The sequence below is a fragment of the Vanessa tameamea genome, chromosome 21 (assembly GCF_037043105.1).
Source record: "Vanessa tameamea isolate UH-Manoa-2023 chromosome 21, ilVanTame1 primary haplotype, whole genome shotgun sequence".
Classification (NCBI taxonomy): domain Eukaryota; kingdom Metazoa; phylum Arthropoda; class Insecta; order Lepidoptera; family Nymphalidae; genus Vanessa; species Vanessa tameamea.
In genome coordinates, this window is record NC_087329.1 from 9096025 (window position 1) to 9122330 (window position 26306).

The window sequence follows — 26306 nt, forward strand, 5'->3', positions numbered from 1 at the left end:
GAGGGGAGTGGAGGTCGCCAGAATACTGCTTGCGGGTGATCGTTGTTCTTAAGACGCTCTTGCAGACTTTTGAGTTGTTCTTTTATTGTGTCAATTAAATTAGAAATCTTAACATCAGAGAGAATCTCTGCTATGTCGAGAGCATGTAAAGCGTTGGTTCATGGAGCCTAAATCTTTCCGATCGTGTCAGATAATCCGTCGCATCGGATAATGAGGGTGCATCTGTCTTTTCGCACAAACTTATGTATTATAAAATGTCGTGTGCTGAATCTAGTCATCATAATAATGCCGTAGCCGAATATTACATATAAGACGCGATACCAAAGAACTACAAAAGTTTTAATATCGATACGTCGAAACTGGAAGCTAAACGAAGATTAATGTTTGGTATTAGATTATACGATGATTGCGTGACTCAGTCGTCACTTACGCATGTCCAACATCCCGCAAACACTGGTACAAAATATTATTCTTAACAATTATGTTTACCACCTGTGTAATCAGTAATTATCTTTTATTATTATAATACTTAGGTATTTGGAAGAAGGTTTTCGACAAAAAAACCGACTACAATAGCATATAGCAATAAAACAGAAGTGTAGAGGTACTAGTCCCTAGCTTACTTGTGGTTCTTCTTGGTAATAAAATAACACTTGATCGCTTGTCGGATCGACATTAATTTATTTTAGAACGTGTCCGTATAAGATAAACATATATAATAATATAAATAAACTTAGAATAGAATTAACAAATAAGATGATTACAATTTGTTTCTCTGTCACTGCATATTTACAATCTGTTTGTTCAAAGAAAACGCTTACATTTGTACCAATAAAAACGAATACAATATGAATACGATAAAAATGAACATTCAGCCAATTAAAAGTAATACATTGAAGTTGAGAATATTTTAGAAGTAGAATAGCAAATTAAATATTTGGTTTTTCTACCAATGACAACAACTCTAAAGCAGTTTTTAGTTTGCGTAAATCAGGTCCACCGCTTAATGGAAGACATCCCGAAAGGCTACGCCAGTAACAAAGTTACCACCACAGGTGCAGTATTCTTCGATTTAGCAAAATATAAACTATAATTACTAGTACACCTAGATAGACTCGTTCTCATCGTACAAGACTACTTGAGGAATCGTACTTTCCGAAACCGAGTCGAAGGTACCTTGTCCTCGCCACGCTCTATCAGGGCAGGAGGCCTTCAGGCCTTCGCACTATTCCTAATACTATACTGGACGTTCACGAATGACATACCGGCAGTTATGACTAGACGTCTCGAATCCGCAGCCAACGCACCAGGCGATTGGTTAAGGTAATGGAGAATCGCGGTAAACGCCGACAAAAGTTTAGCAGAAGCAGTACACTTCACTCGCAACCCCGCCTACATCAAATGGAACCTTGACAATCCGAAAGACATAACACTTTTTGACCAACCCATACCGTGGAAATCCGAAGTGCGATAATGCTACGCGAGCCCTGTCTTTGCCCACAGTAATGCTTCCCAAACAAATCGATTACGATGATACGAAACCATTTCCTGCGTAACTTCACAAACCGTCGTGGTACGTTCCTTACATCGATCCACACAAAGATTTCAAGATTGATTCGATCGCCAAGCACCTAGACCTGACAGACTCAGGCGTACTATGCAAATCTTACACGAAAAGACGATAGTATTACTACCGCAAACGCTCCCATATTCAAAGGTCGTCGAACGTCACTCGGAGTCCGAGAGGGCTCAAAATTCATAACGTCCAGTACGCGCCCCGACGTCCGGTAACACTATAAAAGCCAATAGGGTCAAGAGCAAAACTCAAACAGACATAAATTTGTTTGGTTTACTCGGAGCGCGTCTTTGGACATCGACGGCCGTAGTTATGTTATGTAAATTCTACATCAGCCCCCTTCAAGGAAATCGTACCGAATGCTTTATTTTTCTTCCAGACGACAGAGCAGCTCTTCTGATGATTGATTCGGGCTAAATATGTAGGCCGGTTTGAGTCCATCTAACCTAACGTCTGTTTTCTATAATTTTTGTAATATTTGTCGTTACGTTTTCATATGGCCCATCATACGGCGACATAAGCGGTGCTCGAACCATATCATTGCGTACAAACATATGCGTGCGTAGAAGCGTGTTGGCACGGCGTTGGCTGTAGCGTAGCCGTGGTTTCTGTTAGGCGGCTGTTTCATTTATTCTTGACTGTGTACGCACAAAAAAAATAAGGCGGTATTCGTAATGTTGTTCCGTTCATTATTGCGGAATTGAAATTATCATCACGTAACACCGTTCGTAAACCCAATGGCTCAGGACTTCACGCGCTATCAGCGCCGCTTTTAGAGTTCGATGCCATCTCTCGAGTTTGCCATTAGATTGTGGATGATATGCAGTGGTTTGAATTCTTGTTATTCCAAATTTTTCATTAATGATTTAAAAAGGTCGGAATCGAACTGGCATGTCGTAGATATACGTATAGCCTATTACAATGGAAACAGGAAAAAAGATAAACAAGACTTAGATTTACTTAAGTATATAATGCAATTTGCTAATAACACAGTGATATTGTGCTAAGAGATATAATATGATTGTATTAAGAGTAGGTATATGATTAAAATATCTTTATTCGTAATACCACTCTATTGCTCTTAACTACTTATTTCCACTTCAATTTTACTTCCAAAATTCCGATAACAGTTTTGTGAATGTTCAAAACGCCATTTTTTCGCAAATCCATAGTGAATATCATAGATTAATCAAATTCAACAATTTCGCGTCATTTTGCTGTCAAATGTTGTTTGTAATAAAAATAATTGGCTTTTTTCCTGTTATGGTTGGAATAGAGTATAGAGGGCAGCCCAATCTAGTGATCCAGTTTTCATGAAAAGCTTTAACCAGATTGTCGGCGTTAATGTCTTGTACCGTCAATGCTTGGGGCCACTTCGTACGATCTATCGGTGACTCAAAATCGATAATGGTTTGATAGTGGTAATGGTCGAATTAAATCGATATGTACATGTTCGAAGCGCTTCGACAGTAGAAATTGTCATAAAGGTCTCGTATTTTTGCTCGTTGACAATTAACACGTGCTTCAGTCCATATTCCGATGTCTTGCTTCATGTTGGGCCTGTACTACTAAGTAGTAGTTGTTTGTTTTCTTGTAGTCTGTACACTCAGATGGCATAATTCGTGTTGCCTTTTAAATCCAACATAGCAATATGCGATCGATAAGTTCGGTAGACAACTCGCACGTGATTTTTTGGTATCTTCGGGGCATCTTAGCGGCTGTGAATCGTAAGTTAGGTTGTTATTGGTGAAAGAGCGTCGGCAACTTTGTTTTCTTCGCCCTGTTTTTAATTAATACTTGAACGAAATTGACTTATGAAATGTAATTGTCCTTCTTTTCGTGGTGTGGCGGTACCTTGGTAATGTAATGCGTAATTTACGTCGCATTGCTCGATGAGTCGTCGGAAGTGTTTTACAGGTTCATAGTTTGCTAATAATACGCGATCATATACACTGTAAAAGCATTGTGTAGCACTCATTGCTTTTGAAAAGTATGCCAGAGGTTTCCATTTATTATTTACTTTTTGTTGTATTACGGTGCCGAGACTATGATCAGAAGAATTGGTCATGCTACTGAAATGACTATCTTGGAAATGAAGGCGTCAGGGTCGTAGCTTCTAAAATTCTTTGGTGGCAATTTTCGATCGAATTACTGCATCAGCTTGCGGTGTCCAGTTAATCGTAATTTTTATTTACATTTATGCTAGTAGTTGTAGACGTGATGTTGAAGTAGATACAGCTTAATGCCGGAGACTGTCTCGATAAAAATTAAGCATAATGCAAGTATGATTTTGGGCTTAGGATATTTGGAATAGCCGCGATAGTTTCTTGATTCGGATAAATTCCTTCCGCCGAGACTTCGTAACCGAAAATATTAATTTTGTTTTTTTCCAAATTTACATTATTCGGCTTTTAATGTAACTCGGACTTTTTCAATTCGTTTCAATACTTAATTGTAATAATTGAATGTGTTTTCCTTCACTTTCTGAATATAATAATGTCATCAACGAAACAGAAACAGTTTTCGACGCCTCTAAGAACTTCGCGCATGAATCGTTGAAATGTTTGACACGCGTTGCGTAGTCCGAAGGTCATTGAATTGGAAGAGGCCGAACGGGGTTATTATTATATATATAAGAGTTTTTTTCTATTACTTAATTAATATGTATTAGTTGAGTTACTCGGAGCGCTTCTTTGGACATCGACGTTTGTATGTAATTTTTATGTAAGTTCTATAGACGCAAGTGCGATTAATTTGCTGACATTTATTAAACAATTGCGCTGTTATAGGTCGAAACTGATCATCAGATCTTTACTAAGTTTAAGAGACAATATCGGAATAACTCTTTGAAACAAAAAAATTTTGCAAATCTGTCTATATAATGTAGGAGCTTTAAAAAGGAGAAGGAAAAAGGAGAGTGCTTTTTTCAAGCAGGTTAAAAATTTGACGGCATTTATAATTGTATTAAATATAAATTTATATTTAAATAGATAATTATAATATAAATTTGTAAGCCGTTTTTAAGCTGCTTTACTTTTCAGCCGTCATTCTTAGTAATTTCCTACACTTACTACAATTCCCCTTACTAAGATAGATAACTTGGCGATCACATACGACTACCATAGTTTTATTTTCAAAATATAATAAATATTACAGTATTATATTCAGAAAATTCTATTTATCTAATATCGTACCATTTTACGAAATAACCTAAAAATTATATTTATTATTAACATCGTAAAGTATCATGGTATATTATTTAAAGTAACAAGAAACAGCCTGAAAATATCCCACAGCTGGGCTAATGGCATCCTCTCTGAAAGTTAAGAAGCTTATTCCACCGAATTCCCTACCGTGAAGGTTATTCAATACATTTTTTAAACAAACGGTATTATTACATTAAATTAAAAAAAATCTCTAATTCAACTTTGTTCGGAATATGTTAAATCATTAAAAAGTAATAAATTTTCTATAAATTTATCTCCTTGTCTTTGATTGTAGTAGTTGTATTGTTGACAGGACGCCAAATGGCTGTCAGAGTAGCCATCTGTATTACTCTATAGCATAAATTGTACACCGAAGAACTGTTGTAATAACTTATATAGTTAAATAAGGCAAGTAGTTATAGTAAATCAAACTCGAAAATTCTCGCATATTTACAACTATTTAAATGACTAAATCAATAAATATTTATCAATAGTAACTATGATACTAATAAAACATAAAAAGATATAAGTATATTATTTATTATATTACATCTTTGTTTACACATTTAATAACATAAAAGTTATTTAGTTGAGACATACAACATTTGTTTTTCTGACGGTACCTAATGTTTTTAGAATTGTAAAAAATCTTGAAATATTTTGTCATTGTTTATATATTAAATATATAATTTGTTGTTGTTGTACAAATAGTTTATGTAAACTTTTAACACATAATTCACATGTATCAAACTATATAATGGAAGATGTAATCATACATACTATGACATTACATATATGTTAAAATCAGCTCTGATACTTTAAATTAAGATCTTGTTGAAATTAGAACACATCATGAACAAATATAAAAAAAACCTTAATCAGTTGGAATTATTCGAACATCATATACACAATAATTATTTACACAAAAATATAAAAATGCAGAGTTGCAATTTTTAGGGTACTCATCAAGTAAAACAGCACTTGGTACCTCGATAACTTGTATAATGCCAATATACCTGCATTGGGTCGGTTATGCCTTCTAGTAGTTTGGTGACCTAATTTGACCAAGACCTTTTGAGCATTGGGTGTAACGATGTAACAACAAATTACTGCCTTTATAAATTTAAGAATACATATTATATATACACCACATGTATGATATGATATTATATCTAAAAAAAAAAAAATAGTAATTGAATATTCATGTCAACAAAGAATTTGTTATATCAATTTATCAACCCAGAGAACAGAAAGTGACAGTGCTCTGATTCTGAATCAGATTGCCCTCCCAACGGATGTCAGAGTGTGGTCCAGTAAAATATATCCTGCACAGTTGGCTGTTTTTCGATGAGAATAGAGGTCAACGGACGAAATTTACAATATGTTATTAAAACTGTAAAATAATAATTACATTTTAAAAAACATATTAAAATATGTTATTTTTGATTAATTCTGTATAGTAGACACACTAAACTTTTTCACTGAGTAGGGAACAGGCATATCAGCCACCTGATGGTAAATGGTCACTACCATAAACATTGGTGCCACAGGCGAAATATTAGCTTTTCCTTACATCGCCAATGCGCCACCAACCTTGGTAACTAAGATGTTATGTTACTGATGGCTGAACACACAATCATACTAAGTATTGCTGTTTGGTAAAATATGTGATGAGTGGGTGGTGTACCACAATGACATGCTGACACAGATCTCTACCAAGTATACATTGAATAGAAAGGTTTTTATAAAATTTTGGTTTTTCTCAACTTGAAATAAAATGAACCATACATTATAATTCTTTATACAATACAAAGTAAACACATTTGATAAAATACTTACTGACTTACTAAATATAAAATGTTTTTTTTTTTAAACTATGCTTTCTTATATTCAATTCGTTCAACTTTAACTTCATCACCAAGCAATTTGTATACATATGTGACGACTGTGGAACTCTGGATGTCCATTAACACGAATGACGGTGTTGCGTTCCTGTGAAACAATACTTTTATTATTGTTTGAATATTAAATAATAAATCATTTTTTTAATATTGAATTAGTTCAGAAAATAAACAATAATTAATTGCATTAATGTAAGTAACAATAATTTAATTGTATGTACTAATTTTATTTTTTACATGATACAATCAATGCCGAAGATTTTATTATAATTTTTTTATATGAAATGTCTCTTTGTGCAGTTGTGGCATAAGATCGACACTTATACCATTATGAAAACTTTTATATGTATGTGGGGCAGTGGCGGGCTAACAGGGGAGCGGAAGAGGCGGCTCGCCTCGGGTCTCCAGTCTTGAGGGGCCCCCAAATGCATCCGCATTCCCCTGATCACATCCTAAATAAGACTTTTAAAATGTGCTTAGTACCTACATAATTTAACTCTACAGCTATCTAGACTTTTTACACATGAACAGAAATAATATATATATATATAAGTAATTATTTATAGACACAAATGTGTGATACAAACCGAGACAATGAGGTTTTATTTCTTTTAAGTTGTTTTTTTTTAATATATAATTTTTTATCTTCACAGACTGTTGTCCGTGGGTTTTATGTATCTTATCATTAATTGTATTTTTTTTTATTTCTGTATATCTGCATATATTTATTACCATTGACATTGACAGATATTGACAGTAGTAACATTGTTTTATCTATGTATTGTATTCATATGCAATATAAATGTCTGTCTACATAAAGAGTCATTATTTATTTTAAGTTAGAATAGTTAAAAAAATCTGCTTTACCTATACAAAGGGCTATAAGCACCAGTTGCGGAACCAGGGTTAATGTAAAATTTATTCTCATGTTCATATGCTTCAAACCGATGAGTGTGACCAGATATAAGTATATCCACATCCAATTGTCTTTGCACTAATGCCAGAGACTCTTCATCACCCCATGGAACAACCTGGTGACCATGGATCAGTCCAATGCGGAACTGTCCAACAGTTATCACTTTTTGCTCAGGATATGTGGAGTTCTGTAAATAATAAAAATATAGCAAATTAAGAATTGTGCATATATTATATATTATGTATTATGTATCTGTTCGAATTACTGGCTGGTAAAGCTATGTGAGTGTATGTGTTTGTGTACCTAGACAATCAACGTACCTAGCTGAGAGAGCCTACATAGCTACCTAGTAGAGTGGGTGGTACCTCCCACTCAGCATTTATTCTAACACCAAACAACAATAATTAGTATGGTTGTATTTTAGCTTGAAAGGAGTGTAAGACAATAAAACTACAGGCACAAGGAACATAACATCTAGTTCCCAAGGTTGATGGCACACTAACAATGTATGGAATGATAAATATTTCTAGCAGTGTCAATGTATATGGGTGATGGGGATCACTTATCATAAGGTGGCTCATCATCATTTGAAATAAAAAAATTATGATACTATGATATACATCAAGTATCAGAAATGCATATGCCACACAAACCTCGTCAAAATCTCCCCTAACGACATGGACATCGCTAGCTAATGTCTTCAAGTAGTCATAGGACTCTTTTGTACAGAGGTTACCCGTACAAAGTATGTGTTGAATCCTTCCTGGAAGCAGCAGCTTTTTGAACTTAGGTGGTAAGCTGCTACAACGGTGTGGAATATGGAGATCACCAAGAACCAAGACCAGCTGGAAATGTAAAATAGTTTTATTAAGGTAAATCTTAAACATTTATAAAATGTACACATAAATTATTTCCCATTTAATTTCTTGGAGGCAAGCTTGTTTACGCCATTTTTCATTAATAAAATAGTTATTTCTTGTATTATCGATTATTAAAAATTAAACGAATACATTTAGTTTTAAACTAAAATTGATAACATTTACTAATTGATTGATATTACCATTATATCAATGATTTCTGGTACTTTTTTTTAGTAAATACGAATATAGAAAACTTTTATAGTAAGTAATACGAATATTTTTAAGAAATTTGTGTGTATTTCTATGCATTAATTAGAGGTTTACTCCCACTTAAAACCAACAAATGTATATTTAATGGACTAAAGTTACACCGATAGAAGGAATAAATTAGTAACAATAATTATTTTCAACAACACTGACAAGTGACAGTCAATATCTAGAGTTGCATACACTCAAGTATTTTACCTCTAAATCTTTAACTTAGTATATAATTAATGCGAATTGCATGTTATTTGTTATAAATATAAAAATTTTAAAAGACGGAATTTATTCCGCGAAATATTGTAAATATTTAAGCTTAATTCTTAATTTTATATACCATTAATAATATTATTTTTAGAAGACAACTGTGATGTTTCTAGGCAAAATACAAATAAGGTATTATATTAAAAAGTTATTTATAGTAGTGAAATAAATAAATGTAACAATGTCGACCTTAGCTTGTTGTAAGCTTGTCTTTAGTTTTCGACATTTTATATAGATAACATATTACCTACATATCACGTATTTATCTTTATTACTATGCCAATTCAATATAAAATATCTAAAAATATTTTAATAACTTGGCTTAGGTGGTCAATACCACTTTACTACTCATTTTACCAATAACACTTTAAAAACCTGAGTACCTACCTAGTTTAGTTTTCCGTAGATATGTAAACTAAGATAATTTAACTTGCAACACCTCATAGCACGTCACATTTCTCTATTATCTCTGCTTGCATCTGAATTGAAGAATTTCATGGTGTTGTGGGTGACACATATACGTATAAAAATTTTAGTGTAAGACACCACATTGGCACCAACTGCTAGGAAATGGAATCAATGGAATATGAGCTCGCTAGAAACCTCACTCTGTTGTTTTTCGTGGAGCGCCTGCTCGATAAAGGCGAGCCGAGAACGTTGCACGATCTTTCCTGTCAGTTTGGTGCCAAGGGTTTCACCAAGGAGATGCGTCAGATTGCTGGCGGGTCACAGTCGGGCCTGAAGAAGTTCCTGGCTCAATACCCGGCGTTGTTCAACATAGACGGGGACTATGTTGATATCAACACGTTTCAAAGGCACACTAGCGGCGCTGGCGCGTCCTCCAACAATGATTACATTGAAGAGGCGAAAGAGTATTTCGCCAGTAAGATGATCCAGTACGGTGAGGGGACCGAAGTGCCGATAAAAAGTCTCCTGGGGCACCGCAGTCAAGCCTCCCCGCAAGTGCGTCACATCTCTGGACAGCGGATAAAGGAGTTCAAGGAGTTCCTCATGAAGCACCCGGACACCTTTCAGATCACCGATGATAATGTTGTTCTAGTCAGTGATAATCATAGGCGAGATAATGCACATGGCAATTCAGAGCAGTTTCACAATTTGCCCGTGGCTAATATAAATACAGATACTGCTCAACAATTATTAGATTATGTTGCACAGTGTATAGAGGCCAAAGGTCCAGTTATGGTGGACCAACTCTTTCACCTTATTGTGTCACGCTTCCCTCAAGAATATTGGTATCAAATGTTTAAAACACCAGCTGACTTGAGTGCTTTCTTGAAAATATTTTCAGATAGCTTTCACGTACAATCCAACCTTGTCACATTAATTAGCAAGCCAAAAATACCTGTAATGTATCTAAATGCAAAACCTAAAGTTAAGACTGATCCACCAAAGCCAGTGGTCGAAGAGAAACCAGTTTCTCCTGTACCACCAATATCAGTTAGTCCAACACCATCAGATGGCACAAAAAGTCCTGCAAATAGGATACTCAGCCCAATTGAATCTCCCCGTGGTCCTCAAGCAAACATTGCAAATCAAACACTTAAGCAGAGGATCAACTCGATTGTCATAAAGAATTTAGCAGAAAATATGGTAAGAGATAGAGTAAACAACCATTTAAATGCTCGTGCTTCCGAGGAAACGAATGGTTTAATGAGTATTAGGAATAATATGATGGGCGAAGCTTGGAGGCAGAAGGTCTTACAAAGTGCAACAGTCATTGCAAATGTACGAGAATGTGCAACATTAGTTGACAGTATTATGAATGTTAAGCGTACCACAAAAAGTATAGTGTCTTTTGATTGCGAAGGTATTAATTTGGGCTTAAAAGGTGTTCTGACTTTATGTCAGATTGCAACTATGAATGGAGAAGTTTATATTCTCGACATTATGGCCTGCCCCGGTATGGTGGTGGAAGGCAAAATAAAGGATTTATTAGAAAGTGAATTTGTTGTCAAAATTATTCATGATTGTCGTAACGATTCAGTCAATTTACATAATCAGTTTGAGATCACTTTAAAAAATGTGTTTGATACACAGGCAGCTCATGCAGTATTGCAATTGCAACAGCAAAATGTTCCTGTGTACAAAGTTAAGAATTTAAGTCTCAATGCACTTTGTGAATTGTATAATGCTCCAATGAATCCAATGAAGGAACAATTAAAAAATGTATACCGAAGAGACCAACGTTATTGGGCCCGGAGGCCTTTAACTAAAGATATGATTATTTATGCTGCATCTGATGTACTTTCTTTAGTGAACCCAGCAATTTATGCTTACATGTCAAGTAATATTAAACCTGACAATCAACAGCTTTTCGAAGAACTATCAAATGAACAAGTCTTTATGCACATTCAACCAACGGAAGTTAAATTGAGAAAACGTCAAAGAAAAATCAATACAGAAGTTGGTGAGCTAAAACAAAAATTAGCTGAAACAACGAAAAATATTGTGTTAAGTAATCGAGAAATAAGATTACTAAGATATTTAGAACTGACTGAAGAAGAAAAGGAAAAACTTAAAGGCTGTCATAAAATCTCGAAAAAACTAGAAAAACTTGAAGCAATGGGCCAAGACAAGGACAGTGATTCTGATGAAGATGAAAAAGAAAATGAGATGGCTAGCTTAGAATCGAACCCTTCAGATTCCATATCTTCACCACACTCAACGCAGCCTCCCAGTCTCACGGAATCTATGCAAATGATGGATGAAATTTTATCAGACACAAATATGGACAAAGTTGAAAAAATTAATCGCTTGGAAGCAATCCTCTCGGCCGTGGCACCTTTGAGTGGAGAGCTAGAGGATAAATTTTCACAAACAATGGAACAGACACTGCCTCTACTTAAAAACAAAGATTGGTCAAACTTAAGTCAAATATTGAATATTGGAGATACAGATAGAAAAAACTGTTGTTGCAAATGCCATAATTCTGCAGATGAAATCAAATGCAATGATCTCAACGAAACAAAGAAATCTGAGGTGGGCTCGCAAACATTGAGCACAGGGGACATCGTGATTACGAGGATTCATTTCAGAGAGGAGGACAAACTTAACGAGAGGACTCTCGATGCATCTCCTTTTAGCAAGAGGGTAGGTATCAACAATATGTCTTGATGACGCTCAGACAACGAAAATGATACTTCCATTTATCTGAGTGCCACAGTTTAATTTCGTAACTACTCCCATATGTGATCAATTAAATTTTTTACTTAGTTTTTAAGTTTTAAAAGTGTTTAGAAGCGTAGAATCTTAAAAGTGGGTTTATGGTCTAGTTTACCAAGTGTCCGATAGCGGTGTATTTGTTCAAGATTGAATTAATTATGTAGTGAGGACATGCATTAGCGAATGTATCATAAACGCCTACGCCGTATGCTCATTTGAGCGGAGACGAGCGTGTACACTAGAACTAATGCAACGGTTATTCGCATAATATATACGGCTACTTAATTCCTTCACCTGGAATTGTCAGTATCTGCTGTTCAATCACTTATTTTATAGTTATTTATTTGGCTATTGCCGAAGCAATCCGAACTTAATGTGATAGATTTATGGCCTTGATTTTTTCTCGATCTATTTTGCATTGTAAATAAGATAACAATGATATGTTGTTTAGCATTCGGTAATCTTTGTTTTTAAATCAGAATGATCGAGTACATTTCAAAAAGATAGAGTGAATTGTATCTTTTATATATATCACACTGTATTGTAGCTCTTGCTACTAAAACTATATCGAAAATGGCAATAATAGTTATACAATAAAAGTTTTATTGTTCAAATATTTAACGGAATATTGTTTAGATTTACTCTAGTATTTAATCATTATTACATAGGTTAGTGTTGAAAGAGATTTAATATTACGAGGCGGTGCTTGGAAAATAACTTATTGTAGGTATAACGAGTTAAATAAATTAACTACTGTTTAATGTTTTGTACAATAGCGAAAGGACTATTGTGTTTTTTTTAAATAATTTTGTGCCTTCGAGTCATATCCGACGGATGCCTTTAAAAAATACTAATAACGTGGACGTGTAGCTTTTATACGTATTTAGGAAAATATGTACACATTCTTTAGATGATATTTATTTATAAAAATTCTCGTTAGATCGATGTCATTTAGGATTTTTACAAAAATATTAAAAAGTGTCACATCTACAAGTGACATCTACAAATATAAAATCAGTGTAAGTTAGCTACATTGAATAGTAGGTGTTTCTAAGCATGTTGAATTCTTTCGAATAGTTTATTTCTGTGTTATATACATAATTAATACGTTAAAACTTAAGTGATATGTTATAATACGCTTGATTTACTAGTTGCCTATATTTATTAGCATGGTTAGCATTTTATGTATTACTCATCAGTATTTCCTATATCCAAATTTTATTTTCATATATTTTGTATGCAAATACAAAAATATACTTTTTAAATTATTAAAGCCTAAACAATAATCAAAAAAAAATCTGGCGTCCATTTTAGCAAATTTATAATTTTTTTATTGTTTTGTGCCTATAATATTGCACAATTTTGAAAGTTTTTGCATACATTTTGTATTTTGCAAGACTACTTTTTTTTTTCAGTGCCACTAATAATTTTTAAACTTGTAAGGAGCATTTTTAGTCAACGTAAGCAGAACGTTTGTAATTATTATTTAACTAACTGAAACCGAGAAGTTACACTTTTCAATTGTGAAAACCAAGTTTGTCGGTTACTAAAATGTAGCAAATTAGCTGTTTATTAATTTGCACATTGTTTATGTTTATTATAAATAAAAGTTTTAAAATATATTGTTTTTTATTGATAAGAATAAAATATAATATTAATGTATACCTTACTGTTTTATTATTAACAGTATGTTTAATTTGTTTAAAAAATTAAAAGGCCTCCTTAAATATTTTTTATTACAATGCCATTCTGAAAAAAAGTTCAAAAACATGTTTGAAGCTATTTTAACAGTTCTTTGACTGAAATTCACTATTATCAGAATAAGGTATTTGTTTGTGCACCTTACTATAATAATATACATTAAACTAATACATTGATCATAATTAATTCAGTATGTGTTCGTTTGTGAATATAAATAAGGTTCATCGCCGTTTATTGATTACGTAACAGAGTATGGCTTTCTCTAATAGCACAGTCAGACAGGCTTCAATCCGATTATAATATTATAAGGGCTTACGTTTAATACCGTAATAGTGATACTCGTAAACTTAACGCGATAAGTTAGTCTACAAAAATATGAAATAAATATACCAATTCTCATGGTCAAATATTTTGATATCATAAGGACTAAGTTGGTGTTCGAATATTTTCTTATCTTTGAACATGGAATATTGAATAATTTGAGATATCACTTCCATAAACTATTATATGCGCTACCGATGTTAGGTGGGTAATAACTTAGTCATATGTGGTTGAGCACTTAAAGGTAGTCTTAAAACAAAAGCGGGTAGTGCTGTCGGTGTCAGTAACTTAAGATTAAATAGTTAACATCTACACATATTGCAATGTTTCACAACACAATGTAGTAAATAAAAAATATCTAGTTATTGTTTATCGTTTATTTTATATCGTATTTTTTACTGTTTTAACTTAAAAAACAGTTTAAGAAAACATATTTTCGGCAGCTTAGTGTTTTTTAACCTACTTTTTTCTAAATACAGTTTCTGTCTTAAAATTGAAAAATAATAACAATCGTGAAAAAAATTAAAAATATTTTATTCAAGTAGGCTCTCAGTCATTTTACAAAATTTAAAGCAATTACGGTTTCGGGATGTAAATTCTACCTGAAGAAACTAAACTCCAATTAAATCATTATTTATACAGTATGCGGCATGGAAATCCACAAATACTAATTACATACTTTTTTTCTTATATTATATGATTTATGGAGTAATAATTATTAGTCAATGATTTTTTAACATGTGATTTAAATTTAGTACTTGGCAAAGGTAAAAGTATTTGACAAACACGCAATACTACAGGGCATGGCCAAACTAGTTAAAATTGTACGATTGAAAGTACTTACTAAATAAAGTGGGATACTTATTATTGTTATAGTATTTAAAATTAATCTAGTCTACAAAATCAGAGAACTAAGAATGTGAAAGTCAATAAGCATTAGAGTACATTTTATTAGTATGCGGATTGCATAATGCAAATGGAATTTCAATATTAATTTTCTTTGTCATTCATTAGCGGACCGTCAATTGAACTTATGCGCTTTGCTTTTACTGTGGTTTTTATTAATAGCACTTCAAATATCTACCTATTTTTCGTTCACTGACATTAAAGTGGGAAACAATTACGATTTTATATAACTTAAATTTAAGGATATTCGTCTGATTATTAATGAATAAATATTCTTACTTTTTTCAATAAATCTGTATAGCGGTCTTATATAACTATAATATTATATAAGGTTGTGCTTGTGATTTGATTAAATCGGTTTTTACCCCTGAATTACTAGCAAGTAATATTAATATTCTTCTGTCAAAATGGTCAAAATTAGTTTTCCCTAAAATAGTGAATATGCTAATAATTTAATGATCATAATTGTATATAGTGATTGTAAATTAATTTAGGTATTTCGAAAGGATAAATAAAACTGACGATGATGTAGTATGGAGTGATACTTTTGCCATTACCAAGCAGAATTAAAAAAAAAGATAAATATGACATTTAAATTTAAAATAAATTATATTTTTTGAACTTTATGTATATAGGAATAAAGGCTATAATCTTCTATTTTGTAATGCTCGTTATGAATTCTAGATGTCAAAAATTTGAATTCATGAAAATAATAACTGTATCGTATGTATTTACTATTTAATAGTTTTCTGAATATACTAAGTTCAAATGGAGGATTTTGATGTCTTTACTAATGAGATTGAGTATACTAAGCCTGTTTATAAAAACATCCTCAATAAGTATGTAAAGGATATACCAAGCACTCCTAGCGGGCCAAATTATGAAAGTAAGTATGATGTAGTTGCTTTGATCAAATCAAAATTTATTTTTAATTTCATTTTCGACTATATAATACTACTCAGTATAAATATATAGCTTTTTAAAGATATTTATGAGTGATAATAAGTTCTATGTACTTTCTAAAATAAAGGGTTTCATTTGTAGGTGGAAGGAAACTGATGGGAGTTGAATATCTAGCTGATGGTCAAGAGAGACAGTGTGCCTTTTATTTTAGCGAATCTGCATCACCTACATTACGGACGCTTGCTGTTTACAGAGATGAACAACTACGTAACTCAGGTATATATACGACAATAATATAATAAATACTACATTGTACTTGGTGGTAGGATTTTGTGCAAACTGCCCGGGTACCATTCACTCATCAAATTCAAAGTCAAATATCTTTATTCAATATAGAAGTGTTAAACTTGCTTATTGATAGTCAAAAATCTACCACCACTTCGGAAATTAATACCTCGGACCTGAGAAGAACCGGCGAACGAAACTCAGCGGGATTTGTGTTTTTTTTATATGTATCATTTTGTACAATTATTGATTTCATGTACAATAATAATAAATATATTGTTGTCGAAAACGTCATATTCTATTGCCACTCGGTATTGTTGTGTTATAGTTTGACGAGTGAACTAACAGCCAATATAACTACAGGTAAAAGGTAGATAACATAGTTCCCAAGGTTGGTGGTGCATTGACAATGTAAGAAATGGTCAATATTTCTTACAGCACCAATGTTTATGGTGACCACTTATAACCAGGTGGCCCGTTTGTTTCTCTGCCTAACTATAACATCAAAGAAATGTCACAAGTTAAAGTAATTGTTTATGTCACTCCAGCATTTTAGACTTGTGTTAGTTATTGTCCAACTAATCATTGACACTTAAAGTAATGTGTTTTATGTATCATTTGTTAACTGATTCTTGAAATCATTAAAGTACCTCCTGTTTTTTTTTAGATAACAAACTAAATAAAATCACAGCCTACATAAAACCCATTCAAGATATCATAGATGCTAATCCTGTAATGTAAGTATTACTTTTTTTCTTCTGAACTGTGAAAGGTACTATTATTTTGAGCTTAAATTTAAAATTTCATTTTAATCTGATCTAATAAAAGAAATGAAACCATTATTTCTTATTATTCTATTATTTCTAATGAATAGTGTTCAAATGTTTAGTGTATTATTATTTTAAGGTCAAAAGACGAGGAGGAATTATTACAGTTGTTTTCAAATGATACTGAAACAAATGAAATATTAAACCAATATGAATATGATGATGATTTACCACTCTATAAGAAGTATATGAGATTTGGCTCAGAGAACAATATTGATAACTTTTTTAAGATATTGAGAGAACTGCCTAAAGGTAAGAACTTTATCTGTTTACACTATTATAAACTACTACTCAAATTGCAGGCATTAACTGTTAGCCATATAATAAACTTTATCTTTATTTGGAGTTAAAGCTTGCTTCATTCCAAATTCCATCAAACTTGGGTATGTGGTTTGGCAGCGAAAAAAGTTCAGTGAATGAGCAACAGACAGACACACAGAGTTACTTTTGAATTTATAGTATTAGTATAGTTTATATTTTATTATTATATTATTTGATCACTGTTATTTATCTCAAGCCATAGCTGGCCCAAGAGCTGACTATGAGAATTTATTTAATTGATATATTTATTATCAGACGAAAACTTAACAGTTCACTAAAATCTAAATCATATGTGTTAAACACAATTAATTTTTTTGTAACATTATTAATTTAATATTACTTATACAAAACAAATCCAAAATGACTTATGTTATCTGTAAGCCCACCACCTGTACAGTATTTCTATCCTGATGAGTTGTACCACCAGGCAACAGAATTAAGCAAAATACTGATTTTATTACAGAATGGACAATAATCCAATTGACAGCCCCGTATAATCCAAATGAAAACTTGAAACCATTTGTCGATTACAGGACGGAAATAGATTGTTTATATCTTACTGTATTAACCAATGACTATTTGGATCAAGATATTGGACCATTGACGATTGAAATACCGGCAAATGTGACTAAAGGTACAATGAATACTTTATTAATAATTAGTAAAAAATTAATGTTTTGTACAAAATGTGGGCAAATTCATTGCAACTAAACCATCTAGTTCAGACAACCCAATATCACAGAGGTAAATTTAGATACAGAGTCTATCCCATCTAGCCGGTCTTCACCTTGCATCGTATGCAAGGGATGCCGAGTTGGTTGGGTGGGTGTCTTTGTGATAATGGTCAAGTTTGAGATAGAGGTGGGGCTCCACAGAGGGTCTTATAAAAAACATTGCTTGTTTGTGGTTCTTTTGCATAAGATGGCTCGAATCTATTTATATATATATATATATATATAATATATATATATATTATATATATATATATAACTCATACAAACTTGAAATTTAGTAAATAGTTACCTTATAGGTTGTAGACATCTGCTAAGAAACGGATTTTATGAAACCACCCCTAAGTGAGTAAAAGGGGGTTGATGTTCTATAAATTTCACACGGGTATATGACAGTCTAGGGTCTAGAATAAAGGCAAATAAACAATTTGATATTAAATTGATTCTATATGACTGGTAGGGGTCCATCTCAACAATCGATCGTATTCATTAGGGATTTGAGAAAATAACGCATTCTGAATGTTTACTAATACCTTAGTATAGGTACTTCGATGACATTCTCATTTTACTTTTAAGGTAGTACTTTGGAAGTAAAATTAATCAATTTGATTTAAGTAGTTAAATGTAACAGTATTGTATTATAAATAAGGATACATTCATCAAGAACTGTTTGTAGTGTATAATATAGCAGAGTTATTAGCAAATTGCGTGGAATACGTAAATCAAAGGCTTGTTTATGTTCGTTCTTTGATTGGAAGAGGCTATATACACAAATGCTTATTTTTAGGCTTATGTATAACCACTAATCTGATTGATATGAAACTTTGATATTATGATAGTTAAAAGTTCAGGACAAAGTGTGTGTGGTATTTTTAAATGTCATTTTTAACATATGCCGTAACCTGCATTAATAGTGAGGCGGAACGCTTTGTGCAAGTCTTTCTGAATAGGTACTTCTCACACATTATATATTTTACTGTCAAGTCGCAATACCTAAGTCAGTCAGTGTACCTAAGACAGTCAGTGTAAAAGGGAGAATGCATCTTAGTTCCCAAGGGTACCCATGACATAATAGATGACGTATTTGATCCTTTAATATTTCATACAGTGCCAATGTATGTCAGCATAACTTACCGTGACGTGGCCCATTTGCAAGTCCGTTTTACTATAAGAAATAAAAAAAAAACCAAATACAGTGCATTGGAATAAAAAAGTTACAAAGCAGAAAGTACTCATATACAATAGTTAATAAAAGCTAAAATTAATTTTGGTGAAACTTTCACCATTGTAATTTTTATTAATATGAAGAAGAAGTTATGTACATATATACAATGATATTTTCTTTAAATAAAAAACTTTTGATTGAAGTTATACATTACACTGATCCCAATGTAAGTAGCTAAAGCACTTGTGTTATGGCAAATCAGAAGTAACCACGGTACCACAAACACCCAGACCCAAGACAACGTAGAAAATTATTGAATTTTTTCTACATCGACTCGGTCGGGAATCGAACCCGGGACCTCGGAGTGGCGTACCTATGAAAACCGGTGTACACACTACTCGACCACGGAGGTCGTCATCAGAGTAGGTTTTAGTATATGAGTTGCTCTTGGGAAGTTTCGCCCGCTTTTAGTCATCCGAATTAGACTATTAACACGACAAGCGTGAATTTAAACATATATAAGATTACATGTATTTAAAAATATCAAGTCCTGTTGTATTTTAAAACGTTTTTTTATATTTGTAGGTGAGGAAAAACCACTCTTTGAAGAGTTGTACTCAATCCTCGATGAAAATTACAAGACCATAGATAATGCACAGTTCTTGAACAACAAGCGCTTGGTGCAAAACTATTGGAGCCGACGTGAAGATATTGATTTGAGGATGAAGGTAGTATATAAATGTTTTTATGATAATCTTGCAATATTAATAATACTACATAAACTGTATATTTAAAGTAGTAACAGTCTGTAAGTGTCTCAATCGTGGAAGTTGCATTTCTCTTGGGGGTTGGAACATGCTCTAATTCATTCCATCACCACCGAACACAAATTTAGGATTTGTAAATGCACTGGTGCTTCACCAGGTGATCTTTCAACCCTTCAGTCATCATTATGTGTGTATCAAATTTATTCATTCGTGACGAAATATTGCACACACTTATATTTATGTGCTTACTCATTCACTAACTCGCTCACCCGGTGATGTCTAAAGCTGAAAACGTTGATCGATACTGAAAATTATTATTTTAAGTCTGAACAAATTTTATGTGAACATACTTCTTTTTATAACTGTTTTGTTTACAACTCGTCCCGTTCTCGGTGGTGAAAGAAAATAGGGAGTTGCATTTATAAGGTTAATTTCTGGTACATGTAAATTCTCTTTTTATTAAGTAGTAGCAGTAATAACAGCCTGTATATGTCGTACTGCTACCTACCGCTACCTGCGGGTTACCGTCTCCTTTCCCCTTGAGAAGGCAGAGTTTATTCCGTCACGTTGCCCCAATGCTGGTGGATAGACATTTAGCAGAATTTCTTTGAAATACACATGCAGGTTTCCTTACGATTACCTTTACTGCTAAGCACAGCCCCTCCCCCCTGTGTGTGGGGCAAAGTAAGTAAAAAGGTTAGGCTATTAATCTATTGACGATTTGACGTCTCGTCACGACGATTGATGATTAGTCTCATACATATATAAGGTTTATATATAAATAGATGAAACATTACATTTCCAGAGCGTGATCAACGTGATGTACAAGGAATGGCTCGGAGGCTGGTCCAGTTTACTCACCGGGAAGTTAATAGATACTAAAATAAGAGATAGACTCATTAATCTAGTTGACACGGCTATTGCTGACTGGGGGTGAGTTTTGTTTGACTTTGTTACCCTTTTAATGCGAAATACAATCTTATTCTGATTGCCTGCAGATTAATATAGAGCTACACTACGTCATGGAGCTCGTTAGAGTCGGCTTAGGGTATTGATCATTTTGATACGGCGATGAGGTGTCAGCACACCAATAAATATATATGTACAAAACTGTTTGACGTAAGGCAAGATTCTTGGTCATCTCTACCCCAAATAAATGGGATAATAGAAAGATAAATATGTCTGTCTATACGTTATTCTATTTCGAATACATATCAATGAAAAACGCTCGTGTGTCCCATGTTATAGTTTTATCAAAAATAACTTAGCATTGGTTGTAAGGCATTAAGCAATCTCTAGGTACCACCCACACATCATATATGGTAGAAACTACTAAGTTCTGTACCGGTTTAATTTAGTGTTTGAGCCAGTGTAACTACAGGTACGAGGGTCATAACATCTTAGTTCCTAATGATTAATGTTTCTTAAAGTACCAATAGGCAGTGACCATCAGGTGACCCATTTGTATAAAGTATACGTAAAATATATCTGCGTGTATAATGATATTATATTAATTTCTTAATTAAAATTTAATATTTAGGATGTTCTTATTGTAGAAAGTGATTTAGAAACATAATAATAACTACAGTTATTTCATGTCTTCACTTCAGCTTAGAGTCTTAATACTTTAAATTAAATCGCACTTAGATAAAACAAAACTAGAACCATCTAAAATGCAAATAACACAATGAATGAATAAATTAGTAGTAATGTTGGTTTGAAGTCGCACTCGGAACTGTAATATAAATATAACGACAAAAAGAAAGCTGCGGCAAGAATTGAGAATAAAAATTGCATATTTTATTTTAATACTAAAACAACGGTCATAATTTTCACATTAAACAAATTTACAATTTTTTTTGGTTAGTACGCGTCCATCTTAACCGATGATTTTGGGTTCAAACCCAGGCAGGTACCACTGGTATTCGTGTGCTTAATTTGTGTTTATAATTTATCTCGTGCTCGGCGGTGAAGGAAAACATCGTGAGGAAACCTGCATGTGTCTAATTTCAACGAAATTCTGCCACATGTGTATTCCACCAACCCGCATTGGAGCAGCGTGGTCGAATATACTCCTAACCTTCTCCTCAAAGGGAGAGGAGGCCTTAGCCCAGCTGTGGGAAATTTACAGGCTGCTAATGTAATGTAATTGTATGTAAAACAATTTTACTTGGCAAACTGGCGCACTTCTTTACATTCTTAACTATGAAATCCGTCATTTATATGAAAATAAAGTCATACAATTTAAAAAAAATTATTACAGGTTCTTCAAACTAACGAAAAAACAAAAAGTTCTCCTATACAACCTGCTTGAGCACAGTTCCGTGTTGTCATCCCAACAAATTAAATCTTGTATAAGGAAAATTCTTACCGAACACGGCAACACTGATGACGTGAGGACATCTTTAAATACAAGTGATTGTGAAAATTGCAATAATGAATTCAAGTTTTTAAACGAATTGTGTTTAAAATGCTTGTCAAAATGTTTCGAGAAAGTTCATAAGTTTACGCTCGTCGATGGTATAAAAGCGTTCTCTCAAGTTGCATTGAAGATAAGAGATGAATGGGACGACTTAAAGAAGGCGAAACGAAACCCGGTCATACTAATTGTTGACGAAGTAAGTAAATATAAGTATGTATACAAAGTTATATATATAAAGATAAATCTCCATCTCTATTAGGATAAGCCATTTGTTTATTATTTTCGTAAGAAATTACAATTGCACAATATAAAAATTATGAGGAACAAAGACGATTCGTCGCAGACGTGGTAGCGCTTGCCGTTGACCACAATAATGGCGGCTTTCAACATTCCCGCCAACCATCGATACGACGCATCACCAGAACGACTGTCAAATCTTGTTTCCTCGTAATTTAAAAGATGAGCTAGCTCCACGATGCGCCGACATATATTTGTATTTTAATAATATAAACATATGTAGAAAACAATTGAGGCACAGCACTAGAAAGTGCTGATAGATAGTTGATGGCAGGCAGACTTAAGCTACATAAAGAACTTAAATTACATAACATTCGAGATCTAAAATAATCTATGCTATTTATTTGTGAAAAATGGCATCTTGAATGTCAGTATAATTGTTGTCTGTTGAATGTCAGTATAATAAAAATGAATTGAAATAAAATTGAATTGAATATAAGCAGTTAATTTGAATATTGATGTATTATAAATGTAGCTATGTGTAATCAGGAATTGTTTGTAGTGCATAATATAGCCGAGCTATTAGCAAATCGTATGTGATTTAAAAATCTAAGTTAAATCTTAAGTTTGTTTGTCTTGACACCTTCTGCCATTGAAATATAATATGATATTTGATGTCTTCTACACTCGCAATGTATTCGAGAAAAAAATAGGCGTACCATAAAATTAAAGTAAATAATTTAAATTACAGATGCTTGATACATTTCCGTGGGAGACACTGCCAATAATCAACCAGCAACCTGTATCGCGTATAGAAAACATCCACTTCCTGTACATGCTGTATAAGATCCACGAAGATAGCATTGTCGATGGTTATTTCATGGCAAAGGCTGATGTTGGAAGATACGTAATAAATCCTGGTAAGTAGGAAAATTATAATAGACAATATATATTTTTTCTATTTTTGTCTGTTGTGTACAATTGCAGAACGCAATATTATCATTTATTTTTAATAGTTTGTTTGAAAAAATAATTTATAATATTTTGTGGTTCTTATAATTCTTTTTGAAAGCATTGACATGAGTACACTTGTGAAAAATTGAAAGTAGCACTAGTGACAGAAAGGAAAAGGAAATTGTAATGGATTTTTAATGCGGAGTTACTAAACACACATGTTGAAAGAGGAATACTGGGTAATGTGTAAGGGTGAGCCGAGAGAATGATTGAATAAAATATGATGACACCGACAGGAAAGGTCAGGCTATGGTGGTGATGTACACCGGTGTGGTATACTGGCGATGATGAATGGAAGAGTACTACTGGACAACGTCGCCTATCGATAAATGCGTCAGGAGTGATCGAGTAAAAATGTAACACAAATATGTCTCGTGATTTCAGAGAAGAACCTGGAGCGAATGGAGCTGCGCATGAGCTCGTTCGTGCGCTACTGGTGCCCGACGTGGGGCGGCCACGTGGGCCACGCGCCGCCGCCCGAGCGCCTGCTGCGCGAGCTGCGGGCCGCCGACGTGTTCCTGTACTGCGGCCACGGCGACGGCGGCGCGGGGGGCGCGGTGGGCGCGGGCGGCGCGGGGGGCGGCTCGCGCGCCGCCGTGCTGCTGGCGGGCTGCGGCTCCGTGCGCCTGGCGCGGCCGCCCGCCCGCGCGCCCGCCGCCGCCGCGCACCACCACCTGCACGTGGCCGCCTGCCCGCTCGTGCTGGGCATGCTGTGGGAGGTCACCGACCTGGAGGTGGACAAGGCCGTCAGCGCGCTGCTGGCGCTCGCCGTGCCGTCCGACGCGCCGCTGGCCTGGCGCCGCGTGGGCAAGGCCGACTGGAGCCGCGGCGTGCTGGGTGAGGCGCGACCCGCTCGACGGGACCCCGGATTATACATTTATCAAATCTTCATCGGAGCCTAATACTTCCCCATACTTTTGAAAATTTTTAAAAAGAAAACACCCCATTTTTTTTTATTCATTGAATGGAAGGCGCCCGATGTGATCTGACTCGTAGCGGTTCGATTCCAGACCTGAACGTGGAGCAGAGGGACCCCGTGCCGCCCGAGAGGGACATGCTCCGTGCGATGTGTCGCGCCCGAGGCGCCACCAACTTCATAATGATCGCCAGCAGTATGGTGGCCAGAGGGCTGCCGGTTAAGATGCCGGACGAGTAGGTTTGTTTCTTTCAAAATATTTAATTATCGTATCATTCACGAAAGCGCTCCACTCCACGTTCAATTATTATCGGCGTGCGAGTACGAGTGAGCAGTACTTACAATATATCTTCACGTCACAAGTGTGCGTCAAGGACTAACAATACAGACGGCAAAAAAACAATACAAATTAGATTACTTTATTAATTGTTAAAAATTAATGAATTACGTGGAACGCGTCTTTGAGTTAAAAGATGATACATTGGTGAAAGAGGAACTACTGAATTTCTTGACGGATATTCCCAAAATAATCTACATTCCTAAGCATTCATGGTTGTACATTTCATTCAATTTTGTATTGTAATCAATGAAAACTTTTCTAATCGTTTATTTATATAACAATGAACTAATATCACTCAGGGGTCAGCTTTGTAAAAACTAGCTGGTACCATTAATGTAAAACACTTTCACCAGCATTACACCGCAAGCACACAGTCTATAATGGAATTTAATATGTTATTTTTAAACCTCATAATATATAAGATTATTACATCTCCTATCTGCAAACTAGTTTAATCACCATTAAAATTCGAAACTCGCGGTAGAAACTGGCAAATTACCTAAACTAAGTAGTAACATATATAACTAAACTAATATCTAAATTTATTCTTTACAGGTAATTCCTGGATATTTTATGTTCCTGATTATTTATTATTTATGTGTATTTCATCGTTGTTGATAAATGTTTATTGTAAGAATGATTTATGTATGCTAGAAAAGTTGGAAAACAATGTAAATAAAACTATTTTTAATATCGATTATTTTTATTTCCACTTTACTTAAAAATAAATGTTAATTCAAGTGTGATAAAAATGTGACCATTCGTGTAATCTATTCCAACCATCAGAGGAGAAAAGTCAAGTAAACAATATTTGAGAGCAAATTGAGGCGATATCATTGATCGAGTTAGTCTATGATATTCACTATGGATTTGCGAAAACAATGGCGTTTTGTATGTCGACGAAATTGTTTCGGAATTTTGGAAGTAAAATGAAAGTGTATATAAATACATAGTTAAGTACAATAGTATTGTATTATAAATAAAGATATATTAATCATAAACTCTTGGTAGTGCACAATATGGCTGAGTTACTAGCGAATCGCATGAAATACGTAAATCTAAGGTTGGTTTATCTTTATTCCTAGTTCGATTGGAATGGTCTATTTATTATTGGTTATTATTAATAGTCTGTGCGCATAATTTTTGAAGTTATACTTCTTTAAACGTGATATGAACGCTGCAGATTAATGGAACAATTATGTATTTTAACTATATAGATATATTCATCAAGAATTGTTCGTAATATAGAAAATCGCATGGTATACCTTCTTTTATGTCTACTC

General features: G+C 33.9%; 3 protein-coding genes across 3 annotated transcripts; 2 read left to right on the forward strand and 1 right to left on the reverse strand.

Annotated features, from left to right (window-relative positions):
* Nucleotides 1-5306: 5306 nt before the first annotated feature.
* On the reverse strand, nucleotides 5307-8899 carry LOC113395593 (vacuolar protein sorting-associated protein 29). Its single transcript, XM_026633217.2, has 4 exons — nucleotides 8660-8899; nucleotides 8253-8444; nucleotides 7551-7786; nucleotides 5307-6774 (listed from the first exon to the last, which is right to left on the reverse strand). Exons 1-4 carry the CDS (start codon nucleotides 8660-8662, stop codon nucleotides 6657-6659), a joined length of 549 nt encoding a protein of 182 aa, XP_026489002.1. The 5' UTR covers nucleotides 8663-8899; the 3' UTR covers nucleotides 5307-6656.
* Nucleotides 8900-9437: 538 nt separating this feature from the next.
* On the forward strand, nucleotides 9438-13787 carry LOC113395467 (egalitarian protein homolog). Its single transcript, XM_026633046.2, has one exon. The coding sequence runs from the start codon at nucleotides 9555-9557 to the stop codon at nucleotides 12117-12119; it is 2565 nt and encodes an 854-aa protein (XP_026488831.1). The 5' UTR covers nucleotides 9438-9554; the 3' UTR covers nucleotides 12120-13787.
* Nucleotides 13788-15732: 1945 nt separating this feature from the next.
* LOC113395504 (uncharacterized) lies at nucleotides 15733-24923 on the forward strand. Its single transcript, XM_064218368.1, has 11 exons — nucleotides 15733-15981; nucleotides 16140-16274; nucleotides 16951-17020; nucleotides 17190-17362; nucleotides 17895-18065; nucleotides 19913-20055; nucleotides 20900-21027; nucleotides 22358-22712; nucleotides 23505-23673; nucleotides 24152-24604; nucleotides 24778-24923. Exons 1-11 carry the CDS (start codon nucleotides 15864-15866, stop codon nucleotides 24921-24923), a joined length of 2061 nt encoding a protein of 686 aa, XP_064074438.1. The 5' UTR covers nucleotides 15733-15863.
* Nucleotides 24924-26306: the final 1383 nt, after the last annotated feature.